The following is a 21,642-nucleotide window of genomic DNA, read 5'->3' as shown; positions in this document are numbered from 1 at the left end:
AAGGAAGCACAATTGTGAACCTGAAAATTTTTCTGCTACTCAACAGCTTCATATTCTCCTATTTCCAGATGCTATTTCCATAGAGTGTGAACCCCCTGAATGTGCACTCATGTCTTTTAGTATTCAGTGACATTTATTGTGGTGGTCCCAGTTATATGATGATTGTATATTTTATGTTAATATCCTAAACTGTACAGTGAATATACATATATAAGTATTTGTGATTTTGATTATTTATTTAAAGTGTTGTCGCCTTAGTTGGAATAAAGTTTACGTTAAAAAGTAGATGAACTTACCAGGGAAAAATCACTTCTTTCATTTTAACAGTTGATAGTTAAATTTATATAACATTTATTTTTTATTTTATTTAAATTTTATGTATTTTGAGAGAGACAGAGAGAGAGAGAGAGAGAGAGAGAGAGAGAGAATAAGTGGGGGAGGGGCAGAGAGAAGGAGAGACAGAATCCCGAGTAGGCTCTGGGGCATCAGTGCAGAGCCCAATGCGGGGCTTGAACTCAGGAACCTGAGTTGAGATCAAGAGTTGGACGCTTAACCGGCTGCACCACCCAGGAGCGCCAACAGTTTGATAGTTAAATTTAATTTGAAGTCAGTCTCCAAGACAATGTATTTTATGTACATACCAACTGACATAAGGTACATCCCTAAAAGTTATACAGAAAATCTTATGTATAGCTTTTTTCCCCAAGGAAATATGGACTATTAGCAGATGGTGTAGCAGTAAGCAAGACACTATTACCCTTCAGAGTACAAGGGAGAAAAATTGAGGAAAGATATGATAAAGTAAACCAAAGAGTCCAGTCTACTAATTAAGACTTGAGTTCTAACTTTGGCCATTCTTTTTACCAGTACGCAACTTCAGGTAAGTTATTTGGCTTAAAGTTTCTGATTTTCCACCCTATAGATGAAAGTGCCTAGTACACAGAAGTCACATAATATATTTTAGCTAATGAAAATGAGAAAGCCAAGTTTTCTTTTAAACAAATATAATGAACAGTTCTAGGGTGGGCATCTAAAACTTATACCTGCTCTTCCTTTTTTTTTTCTTCTGTGTTTCTATGGACATTATAACCAAAATGACACTGTAAGAGAAATCACTAATGTCCTGATTTTGTGAACTTAGGGCAGTCATTTATTGCTTTGATATACTTTGTCTTTATAGTCTGATTTATGCTCAAAAAGTTTCCCTGATTTTAAGACAAACATGTTTCCAAAAATGCTGTTTGTTCTTTGGGTCTGTGGCTTTTTAAAGTAAGAAGGGGTACACCCCATTTTACCAGTAGATGGCACCTGAGTGTAAGTAAGGTAAAATGCTATGCCTGTGTTAGGTTGTAGAAAGCTATTCTGGATTTGAATTACCCAAATTGTGGATAAAGAAAAGGTGATGTGACTTATATTTGTTCACTGAGCTACAGATTGGTGAAATGAAAAGCAGCAAAAGTGAGACCCAGGTCTTGGGCATTCTAAGTTTTAAGTAGTATAATATATTGTTTATAGCAGAGTAAATCTCAGAGGTGGGTAAATCTCACATGGTGGCTAAAATTCACTGACTCTGGAGTTAGACTACTGTGTTTGATCTTGACTCCACCACTTACTGACAATGTGATTTTGAGCAAGTTTCTTGATACCTCCTAACCTTAATGTTCTAACCTGTAAAATAATAGTTTAAAAAATGTACGTACATTCGCAGGTTCATTGTAAAGAGTAATGGGAAATAACATGCATATATGAACTCACTGCTGGTTTAGTCAGAACTTAATGTTATGTTAGGTATTATTTTTTCTTTTTTTTTTAATGGTTATTAATTTGTTTTTGAAAGAGAGAGAGAGAGAGAGAGAGCGTGCGCACAAGTGGGGGAGGGGCAGAGAGAGGGAGACACAATCTGAAGCAGGCTCCAGGCTCTAAGCTGTCAGCTCGGAGCCCATCGTGGAGCTTGAACTCATGAATCGTGGGATCATGATCTGAGCAGAAGTTGGAGGTTTGAATGAGCCACCCAGAAGCCCCTAGGTATTATTTTCTATTTCGAATAATGTATTGAGGCAAAAGTAGTAGATATTTGAATATATGTGCACCTGAAAACATCCACTGTTATTTCCTTGGTACAATGTAGAATGGAGGATGGTCAGCAAAAGAAGGGGTTTGTGATTTGTGGTAGGATACGTAGCTAGCAACTAAGCAACAAATTAGGTTAGGTTAGCAACTAGTAACAGGTTGCCTGTGTTTATAGTTTATTAATACAAAACTGTACTTTAAAGTACAATTTTGTGTATGAATAAAACCCATGAAAATAAAAAGTGTCCTGTTTTAAGCTTGTGGATAAAAGTCTTAACATTCAGAAATTTAAAAAAAAAAAACAAAAAACAGATCGTACTGTGTTTTAATGCTTTATGGGAGGAAAACCACAGAGAACCTTTTCTCATTCATTCACACTTTCCAATTCAAAGAAAAGCTGGGGAGGTGGGGGGTGATGGAGAATTTAAAAATCACTTTCCACAAGAAGGAGATTGCTCTCACAGCTGGCCAAGTTCTTTGACAAAGTAGATAGCTGTGATGCTTAAGTTAATCCTCATAGGAAAAGCCCAGTCTCATCTCATGTCCTTTGCCCCATTGTTCTTGCCCATTACTTCTCAACACTGGCTGCACATTAAATTGATCTTGGGAGCTTTTTAAAAATGCTGATGCCTGGGCAAAAACTCTTGGGTGTCTGCTTTAATTGGCTTGAAGTGAGGTCTGGGCATAAGTATGCTTTTTTAAAGTTCTCCAGATAATTGTAATGTGGAGTCAGATTCAAGAATTATGGCTAGCTCAGGCTTGCAATTCTATTATACACTCCATTGGGTAAAAGCATTGTGCTTTCTGTAGTCACTTATTAAACACACAAATGCCCTGGCGGGAGTAAATAATTAAGCTACTTTTCACTCACTAAACTTAGCAGGATTACTTAGCCAAATGCTTTCTAAAAGCTACCTGAATAGAGAAGTCCACTGGATTCACAGTTTTGCCATGGCTGTTACAGCCCACTGAGAATCCTTGACAAGAGAGTCATTCCCCAATCTCTTTCATGAGTTTTGAGTCTATATGTGATTTGTTTTTTCTTGGAAAAGGGGCATATAGTGATAGAAAATAAGGCTTGAAATACAGTAGAGAAATGACTGAAATTACAAGTATTAGAGTCTTGACACACTGCAGGCATGTTCTTTATGGCTTTTGTATCGGCTCTTCTGTCTAGAACACTTTCCTCCCCCCCCCACCTCCCGCCCAAACAGCTTCACAGCTAAATCCCTCACCTCCTTCCAGTCTTTGCTCAAAGCTTACATTTTCGTGAGGGTTACCACGCTTACCCTATTTCAAATGGCAACCAGCCACCCTTTTTTGTTGTTGCTAACTATAACACCTAACACCATGTAAATGTTATATATGTACACCTTGTGTTTATGGTTACTCTTTCCCTGCTAGAATTTAAGCTGTATAGAACATGAAGTTTTATTTTTATTGCACTGGTGTATCTCAAGTGCCTGGTAAAGTACCCGGCACAAGGAAAACACTCAAAACTTATTTGTTGAAGTAAATTAATTGTATGCATATGCTTATACATTAAAAGAAATTGCTTAATTTCAAATAACCCTGAATATGTATTTTAAAATCTTGATTTCCATTGGATAAATCATTTTTTCATGTTTTGCATTGGGTACAGTTACCATACTATATAACAAACTTCTTTTTTTCAACTAGAAAAAATGAACATCTGGGGGAGCCTGGGTGGCTAGTTGGGTTAAGTGTCTGACTTTGGCTCAGGTCATGATCTCACAGTCTGCGAGTTCAAGCCCCGTGTCAGACTCTGTGCTGACAGCTCAGAGCCTAGAGCCTGCTTCGGATTCTGTGACTTCCTCTCTCTCTGCCCCTCTCCCACTCGTGCTCACTCTGTCTGTCTTTCTCTCTCTCAAAAATGAACATTAAAAAAATCTTTTTAAAGAAAAAATGAACATCTGTACATATCAAAGATAATTTTTCCCTTTTTCATTCCTAAAAAAAAGTTGTTTATTGTAACTAGCAATGCAGATAAGTAAATTGAGTGCCATAGGGTCTTACAGAAGCCAGAAGTTGGTATATTAATTACAAGCAACTTGATAATGATAATCAACAGAGCAAGATGCCTTTTTTTCCTATAAAGCACCAAAAGGAAAACGAGTCCACTGATAGGCACATATAATAAATAGCATAACATCTTTTTAAGAGAATAATAGGGCTTTATTCTTCTACTTTATTATCTACTTTACAAATGTAGAACATGTAATAAAGTTTACATAAAAAGCATCAATTAATGTCAACATGTACATTAGTCATAGTTATGACTGGGTGGGGGAACAGGATGGTGGGTTGGGCACAGAGGGAGGGATATTTGGAAAGAGAAATTAAGTGTCAGAGTATGAGGATATGTATGTGTTTGTGTCCATATGTGCAGGCGTGTGTGTGTGTATGCGTGTTTGTGAGAGAGAGAACTGAGGAGACAACCGAGAACACAAGGTAAGACACCCCAAATGGACTCACACACCCACAGGCAGACACAGATAGAAGCAGAACCAGGATTAAGTCGTTTAAAGATCACAGCCCTGAGAAGAAAACGAGTCTCCCAAAAACAGAATTCCAAGTAAATACAAGATGAGATTATACACTTCTGATTTTTTTCATAGCTACTATTTCAATGCTTTTAAAAATATAGATATTTTACTACACTTCCCTCTCATTTCTTTTACATATCCTTGCTTCGCTAGTGGCTGTGTACCTGTTGCTGGATCTCAGGCCACATGCTTAAAAACCAAAATACATTTTTACAAATATTATCCCCATATTATGTTTGTTAGCATACTCCGCCAAAGTGGCGTTGTATATTTTCAAATACAGATCGCCCCTGTTGGTGTCTTGTCTGACAGGTGAGAGCAATTAAGTTAGTGCAGATTCAGTTACAGGGCTGGGGATTCCAAAAGCCCGTCTAAAACCTCTACCCTGGAACCCTTGGATAGCCTTCATAGATCATTTATGTTTGCTCTGTTTTTCTTGCTTGTATGATGTGCTTAATTGCCCCAATCTTCAGAAAACGTTAAAAGGAGTCAACATAAGTGAGAACTCTCCCTTACCTTAGAGGTATAGACAACAGCAGGTTCTGTTCCAGGGCCAGGTTGGAGAGCTGGGAACACATCTGCAGGGCTCCAGCTTCGAACAAGCTGACAATGTTGTTGTCCAGAAACAAGTGTTTCAAGTCTCGGAGGTCCTGGAAGTCTTGGGCTGTAACTCTCTGAATCAGATTATTGCTAATATCTAGTTTTTGTAGCCTTGCTGGTAGTTTAAGGGGCAACGTTTGAACCTGGTTTTGGGACAACTCAAGAGTAGTTAAATTGGCAAGGATCTGTGCCCCATCAATGGAGGAGAGTGAGTTTTCTGACAGATAAAGGTGGGAAAGATTCTCCAAGTGTCTCATGTCTCGAAACCTTACCACTTTGAGCTGGTTTCTCTCCATTTTTAAAGAGAGCAGGGATTTGGGCAGATTAATAGGAATTTTAGTCAGAAAATTACCACTGACACTGAGAAATTGCAAAGCCTGAAGAGAAGCAAAGAAGCTAGCTGGTATAAGATGCAGTTTATTATTCTCCAGGCTCATACTTTTCAAGTGGGGAAGTACCAGTGGTCCAGCTACAGATTCGATAATGTTGCCATCCAACATCAAACTCTGCAAACTGATCAAAGAAGAGAGTGTGCTGGGAGAGAGAGAAGAGATCAGATTGTTTTTAAGTTCAAGGATTTTTAATTTCTTCAGTCCTTCAAAATCAGATCCGTGTAGGACATTTATTGAATTCTCATTTAGTTTTAACACTTCAAGACTGGCTGGCAGAACCCTGGGGACTCGTCTTAACTTATTTTTCCAGAGTTCCAAGGTCTTCAAGGTACTCAGAGTTTTGAAAGTGTCATTTTCTACTGACTCTGTTCCACTGGCCAGCAGAATAAAATCTTCTAGAGCCAACATTCGGGTGAAGCTAGACAGCTACAAAAAAAAAAAAAAAAAAAAAAAAAAAAAAGCAGGTATGGAGAGAAAAATAGAAAATTAAGACTACTGAGAAAAAAAAATACCGTACACAATGAAATGCAGTTGTCATTCAATACTAATGATACTTCAGATTTCCCTTCAGGACCTCTTTAAAATTATTTTTTAGAAAAGGATGGAAACTCAGGTTCTGACTACTTTTTTTTGAAGATTTTATTTTTAAGTAATTTCTGCTCCTAACGTGGGGCTCAAACTTACAACCCCAAGATCAAGAGTCACATGCTCCTCCTCCTGAGCCAGCCATGCACCCCAGGTCCTGACTAGTTTTATTCATGATTGCTAACATGAAGGATATTAAAAATATGTTAAGTACTTTTACACACTATTGGTAGACATAATACTAGCCAACTTTTTGGAGTGCTTCGGTGGCTCAGTTGGTTCGGTGTCTTGACTTCAGTTCAGGTCATGATCTCACAGCTCATGGGTTTGAGCCCTGCATCAGGCTCTGTGCTAACAGCTTGGAGCTTGGAGCCTGCTTTGGATTCTGTGTCTCCCTCTCTCTCTCTCTCTCTGCCCCTCTTCCACTCATGCTCTGTCTCTCTCTCTCTCCTTCAAAAATAAACATTAAAAAAAATTTTTTTTATATTGGTCAACTTTTGCTGTACATTCTCTGACCAGCAAGCTTATTTCTAGCCAGAAGTACTTACTAGTTGCACAATGATTTACGAAGCAGGATGTTCTTTGTGGCATCATCTTATAATAGCCCCAAATGGGAACAATCTGGAAATCTTTCACCAAACTATTAGCAGCTGCTAACTCTACAGTGCAAGATTACTAGAGGTTTTCATTATCTTCATTTTGCATTGTTTATATATTTTTAAGTTATAAATTACATTAAAAAATTTTAAGCATTAAACATAAAAATTTTAAATGTCCTAGACACTGCTATCACTAAGATGGGCCTATTAGAGAAACATTTCAACTATGTTATAATTTGAAAAACTAGCCTCCATATTCCCTATTGTTCAAACTGTACTTCATTGATGCAAAAGATCCATGAAGAAACAAACAGGATACACGTATCTCCATCTTTGTAGAACAAAGATTCCATTCACGCATATACCCCAGATCTAATGCTACTCTTGTCCTAGATTTTAGAAATAATCAAATCTGATATGCTTTCTCCATAGGTTGCAAGTTCAAGTACCCCTCTCCTCTCCGCATATCTGTCAACCTCCTAGCTTGCCATCTAGGTCTTCTTCTGAATGATGTAATTCTTGGTATTTGGTTCTTAGAGTAAGATCATCTCTAGGCAGAAAGAGGAATTGTTCCAGATTTCCTTCAGCTTGGTAAAATTTCACAAAAATTTTCAATCTGCTTTAGAATTCAATTGCTAAAATTTTCAGGGCACAATTTTATGCCTTACTAGCTACAGGTTTTAAATGTTTGATTTAATTATGCAGTTGAGCCCTTTTGTAACAACAATTGCATGATTAACACTTTCAAAGTGGGTTAATTTTGTACCATATATTTATTTATCCCGGGAAGACATGTGATGTGAATTATGGTAGATTTTATTTTATTTTTATTTTCTTAAGGAGTCGAGGAGAGGGAGAGAGAAACCCAAGCAGACTCCATGCCCAGTGTGGAGCCCGACACGGGGCTTGATTTCATGACCGAGAGATCTTTACCTGAGCCAAAATCAAGAGTCAGACGCTTAATTGACTGAGCCACCCAGGCACGAATCATGGTATATTTCAAAGCTTCTCCTAATATGATACTCTGTTAGGAAAACCTCATGTTAAAATTTCCATAACAGATGTTTCTAATCATAATAGTTTTGGCGGCTGCTAACATGTGATATTTTCTTAATGATTAATCAGATGTATTAATTAGTCCTAGTCCCAGTAATAATCATAATTTTTCTTGCATTTATTGAACATCTACAAGTGCCAAGTGCTTTTTTATATTGTTAAAAAAAAAAAAATAAGCCCCAAATGGAGTCATTTGCTCCCCACCCGCGATGGCAAATCAAGACTTAATTATAGTTTTGACCTCTCCTAAAATGTGACCTTTTAGGGGCATCTGGGTGGCTCAGTCAGTTAAGCCTCAGACTCTTGATTTCAGCTCAGGTCATGATCTCACAGTTCATGAGATAGAGCCCCACATCGGGCTCTGTGCTGACAGTGCAGAGCCTGCTTGGGGTTCTCTCTCTCCCTCTTTCTCTGCCCCTCCCCAGCTCGTTCTTTCTCTGTCTCTCACTCAAAAATTAATAAATAAACATCAAAAAATTTTTTTAAAAATATGACTTTTTAAGAGTCAATCTGAAATTTCTTCATCAGCATTAGTGAGGCAATCACCATGATAAAAACGCTTTCCATCCCTTCTTCCCCAAAGAAACTTGACCTGTCTGAAACCATCCTTACTTTTGTTTTGTTAATAACTCCTTTGCTCTACCCTCCTGCCTATAAATTCTCCCATTTGGTACAACTTCTCAGAGCATCTCTGCTTGCTAGATGAGATGTTGCCTGATTCATGCATCACTTATTATTAGATCTTCAAATGTACTCAGTTGCATTTTGTGTTTTAACAACATATTATCATTAGTTCTTCTAATAACTAGCAAATTTGCTATTATCAAACTTTTGAGAGTTGAGAATTTCAACAAGGTCTATTGGACTCTACAGCCCTTTCTTCTTCAACTTACCATTCTCTATTGCATTTAGTCTACAGTTAATGGTTTTCAAAAAAGATAAGATCTAGACACAAATCAGAGAGTTTTAGAAAAGCAGAAATTTTAGGGGTACCTGGGTGGCTCAGTCAGTTAAGCATCTGACTTTGGCTCAGGTCATGATCTTACAGTCTGTGAGTTTGAGCCCTGAGTTGGGCTCTGTGGTGACAGCTCAGAGCCTGGAGCCTGCTTCAGATTCTGTTTCCCTCTCTCTCTGCCCCTCCCCCGCTCACGCTCTTCCTGTCTCTCTCAAAAATAAAAATAAACATTAAAAGAAAAAATTAAAAAAAAAGATAAGCAGAAACTTTAGAGGTTACCTAGTTCAAATCTCCCATTAGAATTTCAGGCAAAAAAAAAAAAAAAAAAATTTTAATGACCTGCTCAAGACTGTTCCTGAAATACTTTTCATTCTGAAGTGTCCTTTCTAGACTTTCCTTCATATAAAGTCACGTGTGATTCTAGACATAGATCTTCATTTCTTAGATTGTTGATCTCCCAAAAGAACTTGGTGTTATTAGTACTTCCACATTTATCTGACTGACCATAAACCCTAAAAGATTACTGTTTATGTAGCAAGGCTCAGAGATGACACGGCTCTAAATGGGCAATTTATTTGGGGACTAGGCAAAGTGTGGTATCAGAGACTCAATTTGTCTTTATTTCTATTCATGAAGTGTACAGACTGGCCTAAGTAGACTGTTCATGTTCCTAAACAAATCCAGTGGGTAGCTGAAGCACAGAGACCTTTCTTTCTCCTTTTTGTCAGTCAATGCCGATTACTCTTGATTATTATTAATTAAAATGGCTACCGTTTTCTAGGGATGCCTGGCTGATTCAGTCAGTGGAGCATGTGACTCTTGATTTTGGGGTTGTGAGTTTGAGCCCCACGTTGAGTATAGAGATTACTTAAAAATAAAATCTTCTTAAAAAATGGTTAGCATTGTCTAAGTATTTACTATGTTTATAAAGCCTTGTGTGCAAGCATGATTATTACCTTTTCAGAAAGGGAAACTAAGGCTCAAGAAGGTAAAATAACCAGTCCAAGTATATCTTGGTAGCAAGTATAAAAGTTGAGCTTCCCACCCAGGTTTATCTTATCCCAACACACATATTTTTATTTTAACTTTACTGCTATAACATGAATTTAGCAGAAGAATATAGAATACTGGTACCACAAACAGTGAAGAGATGCCCACTGATTTTCAACTTTTCCGTTGATTTACAGAGCTGACAAAGGAAAATAATTCTGCGAGGCTAGTTTTTCCATTTTCCTGGACTAAGGGGAGGTGTGCTCCAGAGATGTAAAAAGAGATGCTTTTGCCCTTGAGCTAACTTGATGCTACTGCTTTTTCTTTCTTTCCTTTTTTAAGTTTTTATTTATTTATGTATTTTGAGAGAGAAAGCGTGCAAGTGGGGATGGGGCAGAGAGAGAAGTGAGAGAGAGAGAATCCCAAGCAGGCTCCACATCACCAGTACAGAGCCCGATGTGGGGTTCAAACTCACAAACCATAAGATCATGACCTGAGCCAAATTTGGATGCTTAACTCACTGAGCCACACAGGTGTCCCCCTCACCCTTTTGGTTTTGTTGTTGTTGTTGTTGTTTTTTAAGGTTTTGAGGCTGCTGGTTTTTCAATGTTGCTTAAAAAACAAGGCAAGTATGGCTTGGTGTTAACAATTAGACATAGGAAGTTTAGCTAAATATAATTCCTGCCATACAGTTTTACAGTTTAGTGAACCTAATATATATGTAGATAAAAGTTACAATAAAATATGAACATTTTTTTAAAAAGCAAAGCAAGTAAAATGAAGTAGAGCAAAGAAACAACTTCTGCTGGCTTCCCAATAAGAGGCTTTGTTTCTGGTTTCCTTTGGGCAGGCCTTGCTCCAAGCATTGGAGGGCCACAGACCTTTCTTGGGTTCCTTATAGGTCCAAGGTACACATGAAATTGAAATATTAGTTACAGCCTCAGACATGGGTGAACTAAGCCAGTAAAGGTTTTGTAAAACAATGTTGGAATTATTTTTCTGATCATCAAAGCAACACTTGTTCTCTGTAAACAATTTTAAAATTCTGGAAAGTATGGAACGAATATAAAAATAATCCATAATCCCCCCACTTGGTGATAAACTCTGTTTATATATTTCTTACCCAGGAGGAATTTGACATAGCTTCTTCCCTTCCACAAAATATGTAAAGAGCAATCATTTTATCTATTTTTTTAAGTTTATTTATTTATTTTGAGAGAGAGAGAGAGTGAGCAAGCTGGGGAGGGGCAGACAGAGAAGAGGACAGAGTATCCAAAGCAGGCTATGTGCTAAGAGCAGAGAGCCCAATGTGGGGTTCGTACCCATGAGCCATGAGATCATGACCTGAGCCGAAGTCAGACGCTTAACCAACCGAGCCACCCAGACGTCCCTACACAATCATTTTAATTGGCTACTGTCATAAAGACACTCCTATTTGTTCTCTAAATGTAAGAGCTAAAACTATAAAACTCTTAGAAGAAAATACAGGCATAACTTTTCATCACCTTGGGTTTGGTAAAAGCTATCTTAGATATGACACCAAAAGCAAAAGTGACAACACATCCACAAAACAGGGAAATTGGACTTACTCAAAATTAGGAACTTCTGTGCTTCAAAGGACATTAGTAAGACAATGAACAACAACAATGACAATGACAACAAAAACAACCATAGAATGGGAAAAATTTTTCTCAAATAATATATCTGATAGGAGATTTGTATTTAAAATATATAAAGGACTCTTACAACTCAATAATTAAAAGACAAATAACCCAATTAAAAAAAATGGGCAAAGGATTCATGTAGACATTTCTCCAAAAAATATATGCAAATGTTCAATCAGCACACAAAAAGATGCTCAACATCATTAACCACTAGTGACATGAAAGTCAAACCATAATGACCCGGGGTGCCCGGGTGGCTCAGTCGGTTAAGTGTCCAACTTCAGTGCAGGTCATGATCTCATGGTTCATGGGTTTGACTCCAGCATCAGGCTCTGTGCTGACAGTTCAGAGCCTGGAGCCTGCTTCAGATTCTATGTCTCCCTCTCTCTCTGCTCTGTCCCTGTTTGTGCTCTCTCTCTCTCTCAAAAATAAATAAACATTAAAAAATTAAAAAAAAAGTCAAACCATAATGAGATACTAACACTCACTAGGATGGTTATGATCCAACAAAAGATTAGAAATGTTAGCAAGAATGTGGAGAAACTAGAACTGTCATACATTGCTATAGGGATGTAAAACAATGGAGCCACTTTGGAAAACAGTCCGGCAGTTCCTCAAAATGTTAAACATAGTTTCCATATTACCCAGAAATCCCACTCTTAGGTATATGCCCAAGACAGATGAAAATATATGTGCACCCAAAAACTTGTACATGAATGTTCTTTGGAGGATAACAGCCAAAAAAAGGAAGCCATCCAAGTGTTCATCAACTGATGAATGGATAAACAAAATGGTATATGCATACAATGAAATATTCAGTCTTTAAAAGGAAGGAAATTCTGACATATGTTATAACATGGATGAACCTTAAAGACATTATTTTAAGTAAGAGAAGCCAATGACAAAAGACCACAGCTTTAGGGAGAAAGATTGACTACAGTTTGGGCATGTTATTTTGAGATCATAGACCAAAATGAAGAAGTCTAGGAGGCAGCTGGGTAAGTCTGAAACACGGGGGTAAGGCATGAATCTGAAACTCAGTTATGGGAGCCATCATCACTTCCTTAAAGTACACTCTCCTAAGGAGAGTGTACATAGTAAGAAATGGAATGACCAAGGATTGAGACTCCCTGGAGATGACAAAAAAAGAAGGGGCAGTGGAGGAAAAGAAACCTACAAAAATGGCAGAAAAGAACTATCAGAGAGGAGTAATGAGGACACAAAAGTATGGTGCCACAGAAGGCAAAAGAGAGAATTTCAAGAAATAGGAGTGAGCCAATGTCCTGGAGAGAACAGTTTTTAACTGTATGAAGTGGGTAGAAAGCAGACAGTAGTGAATTTAAGAATAAATGGTAGATAAAGATGGGGTACCTGGGTGGCTCAGTCATTTGAGCTTCTGTCTTGCTTTTGGCTCAGGTCATGATCCCCAAGTTTTGGGATCAAGCCCTGAATTGGGCTCAGTGTTGAGTGTGAAGCCTGCTTAATGTTCTCTCTCTCTCTCTGCCCCTCTCTGCCCCTCTCTGCAGCTTTCACTCTCTCTCTCAAAAAAGAAAAAAAAAAGGAGGTAAAGAAGTAGAAACAGTAAGTACAGATTACCTTTTTTTTACACACAGACTTAAAATAGTGTTATTTTTATTGTAATGAAAGGAGCCTATTTCTAAGCTAGAACAGGGCCCTCATAAAGAAAGAGCCACTGGAGACACGGGTATGGGGAAGATAATGGAGCAAGCTCCAGGGAGAGGTGAAGAAGGTGGACTCCAGGGCATGGGTGTGAGGTTGCCTTGAGCAGACAGAGGGAGATCTCATCCTCTCTGTCTGGAGGAAAGAGTTTGCAGAATTGAATGGAGACAAGTTAGTACACAGTAAGCAGGAGTTGCGGGAGATCAAGACTAATGGCCTCAGTTTTGTCAAGAATAGTCAATAAAAGGGAAGACCAATCGTTGGTGATAGGAGAGCAAGGATGGCAGGGATTGTGAAAGCAGCCCAACGCTGCACTGAAGTTTTGGAAGATGTCAAGGGAACACAGGAAGAAGAACTGAAAGGGCAGATGGGTGACTCTGAAGACCCAGATGAGGCCGGAGACCTTAAACTTGTGGTGGTTCTATGGATTTGTGGTTGTTGCAAACCACACATACATATGCACATGTGTGCAGAGAGGTGGTGTGACCATCTCCAGCAGCATCTGGGTATCCAGGCATAGGAGAAACAAAGGAAAATGATCACCCTAATCTAAGACTGAGGCTTTGCTGGATAGGTGTTGAGATCATTAATTTTGGGATGCAAAAAAGGCAGGGATAGGGAAAGAAGACGGATAAGAAATGAACTAATTATCTGAGAAAACATGGGCAGATCTAGGGTTCGAAATCTCCATGGGGTGGATGGAAGAGTAGAGAGGGTGGCAGGTGAGACGAAAGAAGATAATGACCAGGGAGTGGAGGAATTTGAGATTTCTGAGTGGAGGCATTTTGGGTATAATGATTATGATATAACCAAGAGGGCAGACAGCTGTGGTGAAGTAGGAATGTAGATAGACACTTTTTTGTGAGCTCAAGGAATCGTGAGGCTTACACATCGGACACTGAAGGCACCAAGGAGATGCAGGACTCAGGATGGAGAGGACGACCAGGAGCCAGGAGGGAAGGGGCCAAGGCACAGTACGAGGCAAGCAAAGAACAAATGGGGAGTGTTACAGTCTGATGGATGTGCCTCAAATAAGTAGGAATTTTTACAGATGCACGCATAAATAAAGGCCTTCATCCTGTGAGGGCAAGAACTGTGAATTTTTCATATTTTATCCCTAGTCTTAAACACAGCATTCACAATCCCAAACACAAAACATATGGATAAGTAATAGAAACATTTTTACTTTTATGCATGGATATATGTATGTGCGTACACATCCATGCATATGCGGTGTGTGTACAGAGATATATACACATATGTTGTATATATGTGTAGATACACATATGTGTGTGCATATGTAATTTCTATTGCTATTAATCTGAAGGTATTTTCAAGGTATTTTTTTCTTGAAATACAGGCACCCGATTCTGTAGTTCCAACCAAATGGACAGAACATACAGCATATTCACAAGATACAGCTCACATTCGTGAAATACGGTCAATTTAAAACCTAAGGGTTTTTAAAATAGAAGTATTATTGCTTAGAGCTGTTTATTACTTTCGCAAAACAATCCTGTCTTTCATCAACGTTTCTGCTGGGAACCGTCCTTCCAAGAGGCGGTTAACTGGGTTAAATTCGGGGAAGAGGCAATATTGCTGTGCAGTGAACCTAAACCCACGACAAATGCACTCATTCAATAACTGAATTTGATGAGAGGGATAATTTCATCTTATCGGCTGCAAGGCAACAGTGTGGGATCATTACCCGGCTTAGCTGACACTTCAGCTCTTGGCGTCCCAGGCCCTCAGAACAAATATTTAAGCATCTCGCCCTTTAACCAGCTGTCCTACTTAAATGCTGAGACCTGACAAGGTCAGACTTGCTCTCTGGCATTAGGCACTACTGGATTACAAGAGCAAAGTAAACATGACGACTAGGCAATTTTGCTTATTGAGCCTTGAAATAAATACCATGCCACATATTTGAAACTCTCCCTGCTTAGGCACATGTACGTTAAAATGTCTTAACCAAATGAAAGGGGATGGTGACTCTTTTGAAGGGAAAGTACATTCACCTGCTGACTGTGCCTGGATCACAGAGAGGTATTTCCTTATCTCAGGATTTGGCCTATGAGGGAGAAGCAGTGACTAGTAAAAATAAAACCAGAGAGCCATGGAATCTGCCAGGGAAAAAGAGCCTGGGATCACAATCACACCCAGGCTTCTTACTTCACAAAGGTAAAAAGTGAGGCCCGGAGATTTTTTTAACTGCTTGTTTAAGATGATTATATCTCTAGCTAGGGAGAAAATGAAGATGAGAACCCTTATCTCTTGATACTTCTCAAAATACCAAAGGCCAAAAAGTTCCTTCATATTACAAAAGTCAGGCAAATCTATAGCATTCTTTACAGCACTCTGAATAGGTAGGCATAAATAAAAATGTTAGAATTAAAAGTGCATAGAACGAGAACGGCAGTAATGTGCCCAAACATAAACATGTATTTCCTCTGTAGAGGTGTCCACAAAGACACTGAGGCCTGGCAGTTTTGTAGGATTTATATAAATAATTCTCAGATGCTTGGGTTCATCTTGATGGTCTTATGATGCTCTAAGTGTCATCTGTTCTTTTATGGCACAAACAAAACTACTTTTTCCCCTTTCCCCTGAAAGCACTTCTTTTTTTTAATGTTTATTTATACTTGAGAGAGACAGAGAGGGAGAGAGCACGAGCAGGGGAAGGGCAGAGAGAGAGAGACAGAGAGAGAGAGAGAGAGAGAGAGAGACAGAGAGAGAGAGAGACGGAGACAGAATCTGAAGCAGGTTCCAGGCTCTGAGCACAGAGCCCAACGAGCAACTCAAACTCATGAGCCGTGAGACCATGACCTGGGCCGAAGTCAGATGCTCAACCGACTGAGCCACTCAGGTGGCCCTGAAAGCACTTATTCTTAATCCTGGGAACAGGAAGTAGCCATTTGCTCTCAAACTCTTTTTGTTAAGAGAGAGCCACTTCCTGGGGCACCTGGGTGGCTCAGTGGGTTGAGCGTCAGACTTTGGCTCAGGTCATGATCTCATGATTTGTGCCACATCAGGCTCACTGCCTCTGGAGCCTCTGTCCTCCTCTCTCTGCCCCTCCTCTGCCTGCTCTCTCTCTCTCTCTCTCTCTCTCTCTCTCTCTCTCTCAAAAACAAACATTAAAAAGAGAGAGAGAGAGAGCCACTTCTTTTACTTTGCAATAGTATAATTACATTTGTTAAAAATAAAAACTGAAATAAAATATCATTAATTATAGATTCAGATTTTTTTTTTGACCAAAGAAATATCCAGAGGCATACACCCATCTCTGCAGTAGAAGGCAAAATGATAGTGCCGCTACGCAAACTTGATAACCACTAGTTCTGAGTTTGGATTATTTAAATTAAACGTCAACAGCCCCACACTTGCCCCTCACCCTGCCTCAAAAAATAAAATTGCAGCAACTTGACTGGAGAATGGTTACCTGGAGGTGTTGAATTTTGCTGTGGCTAATGTAGAGCTTCTTGGTGGTAGAAGGAAGGCCTGACGGTATCTCTGTTAGCCTGTAGCATTGTACCGAGTGCACTGAATCGCAGCTACATCTCCCAGGACAGTTAGGATGGAAACCAGAGGTAAGAGAGAGCAAAGCAAGGAAGGCATAAAGCAGATGCATCTTCCAAAACAGGGCCTCTCAGGCAGCAGCCAAGTGTTTAGATGATGGCTCACTCTTTATACCATGAAATCTGATCATAGAATCTTATGAATGTGTGCTCTGTCAATGTAAGGAGACAGGGAAGAAAAAATTCCAATTTTGTCTGGGTTAAAATGTTAGCAACCATTACAAAGGGCTTAAACATTGATAAGCTGCCTTAATATTTGTAGGTGAGCAAACCCCTCTGTTATTTATGGCTTGGAAGGCTAATCTGCAAACACGTCTATTATCTGTAGTTTCCTTGTTTTGTTAAATGTGACACTAGGGAATTAGTGGGGAAAGACAAAGAGCTGTTTTATAGTGGGCTATAAACCTTTGGATTTTCTGTGACCCTATATTACAACGATTTTTGTAGGACTGCAACAGGCAGGTGTTTTCTTCTCCCATTAACTAGTATGGGAAAATGAGCAGGTTTTCTCTTTATTATTGTTGTTTCAGTAACATTTTATGGCTAGGGAAACAGTGGGCTACCAAGAAGAGGGGTTTAGAGCCAGAGATAAATTGTTCAACTCATCTATCACTCGGTCCACTCAAATATCATATTTGGACAATATTTTTGTCATTCAAAAATATTGTTGACTTGGATGAGAATAAAACATCAAAATGGGTCAATTACCTTCATCTATTTGTAATAATGGCAGAAAAGGCCTCGAGTGTCTTCAGAGGAACTTGTGTGTTCTGAAACCTGACTGCAGAGGGAAGGCTTCATTTGTTCCAGGCACGCTTTTGTTGAGGCTCTTTTACTTGCTGTGCTCATCCCTGCTGAGGAATTTAAAAGCATTTTAAGCAAAAGATTATATAGAGAAGTTCTCTCCTCCCCAATGGAAGACCTGAATTTCCCTATGCTGGTTGGCCTGAGCCCATCGCTCCAAAGAAACCCTTTCTAATATTGAAAAGCTTTTCTGATGTCCCCTTCAACCTACCTCTCTGCTGCAGTTTTCATTTTGAAGCCAAAAGTTCCTTTGCTCTGATAATCTATTTCCAAAGTAAGGATTTCTGTATGCTTTTTCCAAAAGACTTTTCTACTCCTCTTTTGATTTTTTTTAAGTCCTCTTTTCTTTTACTATCTGAGATAAGGAATGATAAGGGATTTCTTTTCTATCAATATTCTGATTTTCAACAAACTTTATTACTAATTTCTCAACAAGAGAATTATTTTTTTTAATTTTTAGAATTTTCAGATAGGAAAGTAATGTTCAAGAAAAGAAAATTTGGGAAAAAAAGAGCAAGGAGGGGAAAAAAAAATCAGTGTTAGTCTTGTCCCCAAATCAAACACGTTTCTGGTTTCTTTTCTCTGCCTAGGCTTTGAAAAAGCCAAAAGAAATACTCATGGAACACTTTTTTTTTCTTCTGTGTTAATTCATAGTTAATTAAAATGGAGAGAGTAAATTCATGGTTAATTAAAAGGAAATGTCTACAAAATCCTTTGGTGTCATCTGCCATTAGAGGCAGCTAATTTTTCTGTTAAGCAGCATAGCGATGGATTTCATTTTCTACCCTCTGTTGGTCACTGCATATACCCTTTTCTTTGAGCCCTGAAATTACACTGTATAATATTTTTTTCTTCCATGGTATTTCTATAGCTTTCCTATAATGCCGACATTATCTCTAAAATGTTACTATTTTATAATAGTAAATAGTTTTATTTTATTATTTTATTTTTTTATTTTATCAATTGTAAACCTACTTATATACTTTATATTCTGTACCTTTTACTATTATAGTTTTCATATTATTTTATAGTTTCCATAAACATAATTTTTAATGTCTAATAGACTTTCAAGAGTATTGTCCAGATTTGATTAACTACTAAGTGTTGGAGTTTTAAGTTGTTTCCTGGTTTTAATATTACAAATATAAATAGTTTTGATCATAAAAAGTTGAAAATGTTTTGAAGAATAAAAGCTCCATTTGTTCCCCTAGACCACACCTATTTAGTTAGAGTTAAGCTGAGAAGTCTTTTTTTTTTCCCAGGTAGAAGGCAAAGTCTTATTGATACCATAAACTGCAGAGAAAGTATAGTACAAAGGTACAGCCTGGGTGCTTGAAGGACATGCATGTCTTCTTGTACCTGCTCTGGAGGCGACAGTCCCCTCTGCAGTCATGCTGTGCTAAGCCGCAGCCACAAAACGGCCATCACTGGTCAGCTTCTGGCATACTTTCTGCTGACTTTTGGAATTTTCACATGTTGACTAAGGGCCCTGAGTGTAAAATTCCCTAGACTGAGTTTTCAGGTCTTGAGCTTATGGGTTCCTAAGGCTAAGTGTGAGACAGACTGTTCTTTTCTCTGCAAAGATTTAACACCTTATCTCATCATTATTGCTTGGCTTCTTTGGGCGAGAAGAAACCTAATAAAGGAGCATGGGTGCCTTTCTCAAGAATGGAAACTCAAATGACTCACCCAGCAACTGTTCAAAATATACCCCAGAATCTAGGTTTAATCTTTCAGCACAAGGAGGATTGCAATCTCAAGGAATATGCTTTGCATTTGAATTTGGATTGAATTAGATTTATGTCTTTGTTTAGATTCTCAAGCCAGGATCCTCCTTGACTTGCTTTCTTATCTTCTTTATCTTTATGCCCCCTCCTCACCTCCCTTCCTTTCTTCCTTTCTATAACCCAGGGGTTCTCAACCAGGGGCAGTTTGGCAATGTCTGAAGACATTTTTTTATGACAATAAATGGTGATAATGGTCAGGAGAGGATAGGCAGTGTTATGAGCATCTAGAGAGTAATGGTGAGGGATACTACTAAACACTCTACAACGTAAAGGACTGCCCCACAAGAAAGAAGTCTCTAGTCCAAAATGTCAATAGTGCCTTGTCAGGAAACCCCACAATAAATACAAACATGTGTCTCAATGCAATGGATATTGGCCTTCCTTGGTTTATTAAAAGCAAAGGTCTAGTTCCCATTGTAGACAGGAAACTGAATTCCAGAGAAGAAGCTGACTAACCCAAGATCTTCCTGACTTGGGTCTGTAAGCACTGGCTTGTGATTCCTATTATAAAACTGATCAGCAAAAGTGAGACAGAAGCTTTAATTTATGAAAATCTCCTTTTGAGGTAAAAGAAAAGAAATTTTAAAGACTCAAAAAATTATGAATATGATTCTTTTTAACTTTTATTTCCTTCTTGAAAATGTTGCAGAAAAAGTATAACTTTGAAGTAAGACAAAAAAATACTTTTTCTACTGCTTAACCTCTCTAAATCTTAATGTTTTCTTCTACATGTGAAGATAAAATGTGAGGAAATAATGTCCACTCTACAGAAAGGAATAGATGACATGAACTAAGGCATGTCAAGTCCATGGGTGAAAAGGGAGTCTCAATACATGATAGTTGTATTGGTTTGGATTATTAGTTACAAGCAATGAAAAAAAAAATCTGGCTAATTTAAGCAGAAGAGGAATTATTGAAAATTGGGTAGCATACAGAATTGTGAAAACCTACAGAACCAGATTTGGAAATGGCAAGAATAAAAGCAAGCCTTTGTAGCCAGAATCACAGGCAAAAAATCACACTTCAATCTGGTGTCACCACAGAACACGGATGCCCTGGCCTGCACCACTGAACCAGAAATTGTGTGCCACTTGCTGGCCCTGCTACTACTCAAAAAGGATGTTGCTACTCCCACTCCCATCTCTCCTCCCTACTAGGAAGAATTATCCCAAGCTTGCCTTACTGTCTCCAAGGTAAAAATTCCAGGTGGATTATTTTGGTTAGCTGACCCCAGATCATATGCCTGTGCTCCCGCTGTCAAGAGTTGGGGAGTGGGCTTGTCTGACGTTTTCAGTCCATTATGGGAAGAAGACTCGGTTTATCATATTCAAGTTACGTAAGGTAGGGAATTCCCTAAATAGAGGAGGGGAGGCTTAAATATGGGCAGTCCTGCATTTATAGTGACAAATATCCACTATAAAAATCTTTTCATCCCCACTCTCTCTGCTTACCATGGCCACAAAAGCCAAATGAACTTTGAGTTACAGTCAAATGGGGCCAAATTCTTTGTCCAACAATGCTTGTGACGTGGCTTTTGTGTAATTGTTTCCCCACACTTTTCTGACTTGTTTCTTTGAAAGACTGTGAAAATTCTAAAAAAGATACTTAAAGGTATTCTTATAGTTTTAATCTAACTGCAAAAAAAAAAAAAAGATAACTAATGTTTAACAGTGTTCAGAATGCAATTGTTTGGGGCCCCTTGTGGAATTAATCTACAAGAAACATAAATGACAGGGGCTGATGAAGGGGAAGTCTGTGTTTGATCTGTAAAGTCTGACAATCTGAGAAATAAACAGTGACTTGACAGTGATGAAAGAGGAAGAATCAATGATTAGTAAACTCTGATACCATTGTTGCTAAATGGTGGTTTTAGATAATGCTGAATCAAACCTGGAGTTGTGGGAAAGGGTAAATAAAGAATGTAAATCAGGTAACAGTGGAAAAGCAGTTGTAGTTGGTCGTTGAGAGTGTAAGGAAAAAACACAGTGATAGAGATTTTGAAAATTGCTTTTTGTTATGTTTTGCCTTTTTTTTTTTTAAGCTTATTTATACTGAGAGCGACAGAGACGGTGCAAGTGGGAGAAGGGCAGAGAGAGAGAGAGGGAGACAGAGAATGAGAGGCAGGCTCTGAGCTGCCAGCTCAGAGCACAATGCAGGGCTCGAACCCATGAAAACGTGAGATCATGACCTGAGCTGGAACCAAGAGTCGTATGCTTAACCAACTAAGCCACCCAGGTGCCCCATTATGTTTTGTCTTTAGGTTTGGGTACACCACACAAAAATGTAGTAGGTCTTAAATTTTAACTATGGAATAGGTA

General features: G+C 38.5%; 1 protein-coding gene across 7 annotated transcripts in view; it reads right to left on the bottom strand.

The window, feature by feature from the left end:
- LOC125166066 (nephrocan-like) overlaps positions 1–21,642 on the bottom strand; it is a 31,413-nt gene that overhangs the window by 5,101 nt on the left and 4,670 nt on the right. For 3 of the 7 annotated variants that reach the window (XM_047859724.1, XM_047859726.1, XM_047859727.1), the window contains 3 exons: positions 17,442–17,587; positions 16,598–16,885; positions 5,154–6,055 (listed from right to left, as the gene is read on the bottom strand). In XM_047859724.1, coding sequence (XP_047715680.1) covers positions 5,154–6,055; positions 16,598–16,786 — 1,091 coding nt within the window. In that variant the 5' untranslated portion in view covers positions 16,787–16,885; positions 17,442–17,587. The remainder of the gene's footprint in view (positions 1–5,153; positions 6,056–16,597; positions 16,886–17,441; positions 17,588–21,642) is intronic. The other 4 variants (XM_047859725.1, XM_047859723.1, XM_047859728.1 and 1 more) reach the window with 3 other exon arrangements.

This window comes from Prionailurus viverrinus, chromosome B2, assembly GCF_022837055.1.
Source record: "Prionailurus viverrinus isolate Anna chromosome B2, UM_Priviv_1.0, whole genome shotgun sequence".
NCBI lineage: Eukaryota > Metazoa > Chordata > Mammalia > Carnivora > Felidae > Prionailurus > Prionailurus viverrinus.
Note: the sequence above shows the minus strand (reverse complement) of the source record. Positions and strands in the feature narration are given on the sequence as shown.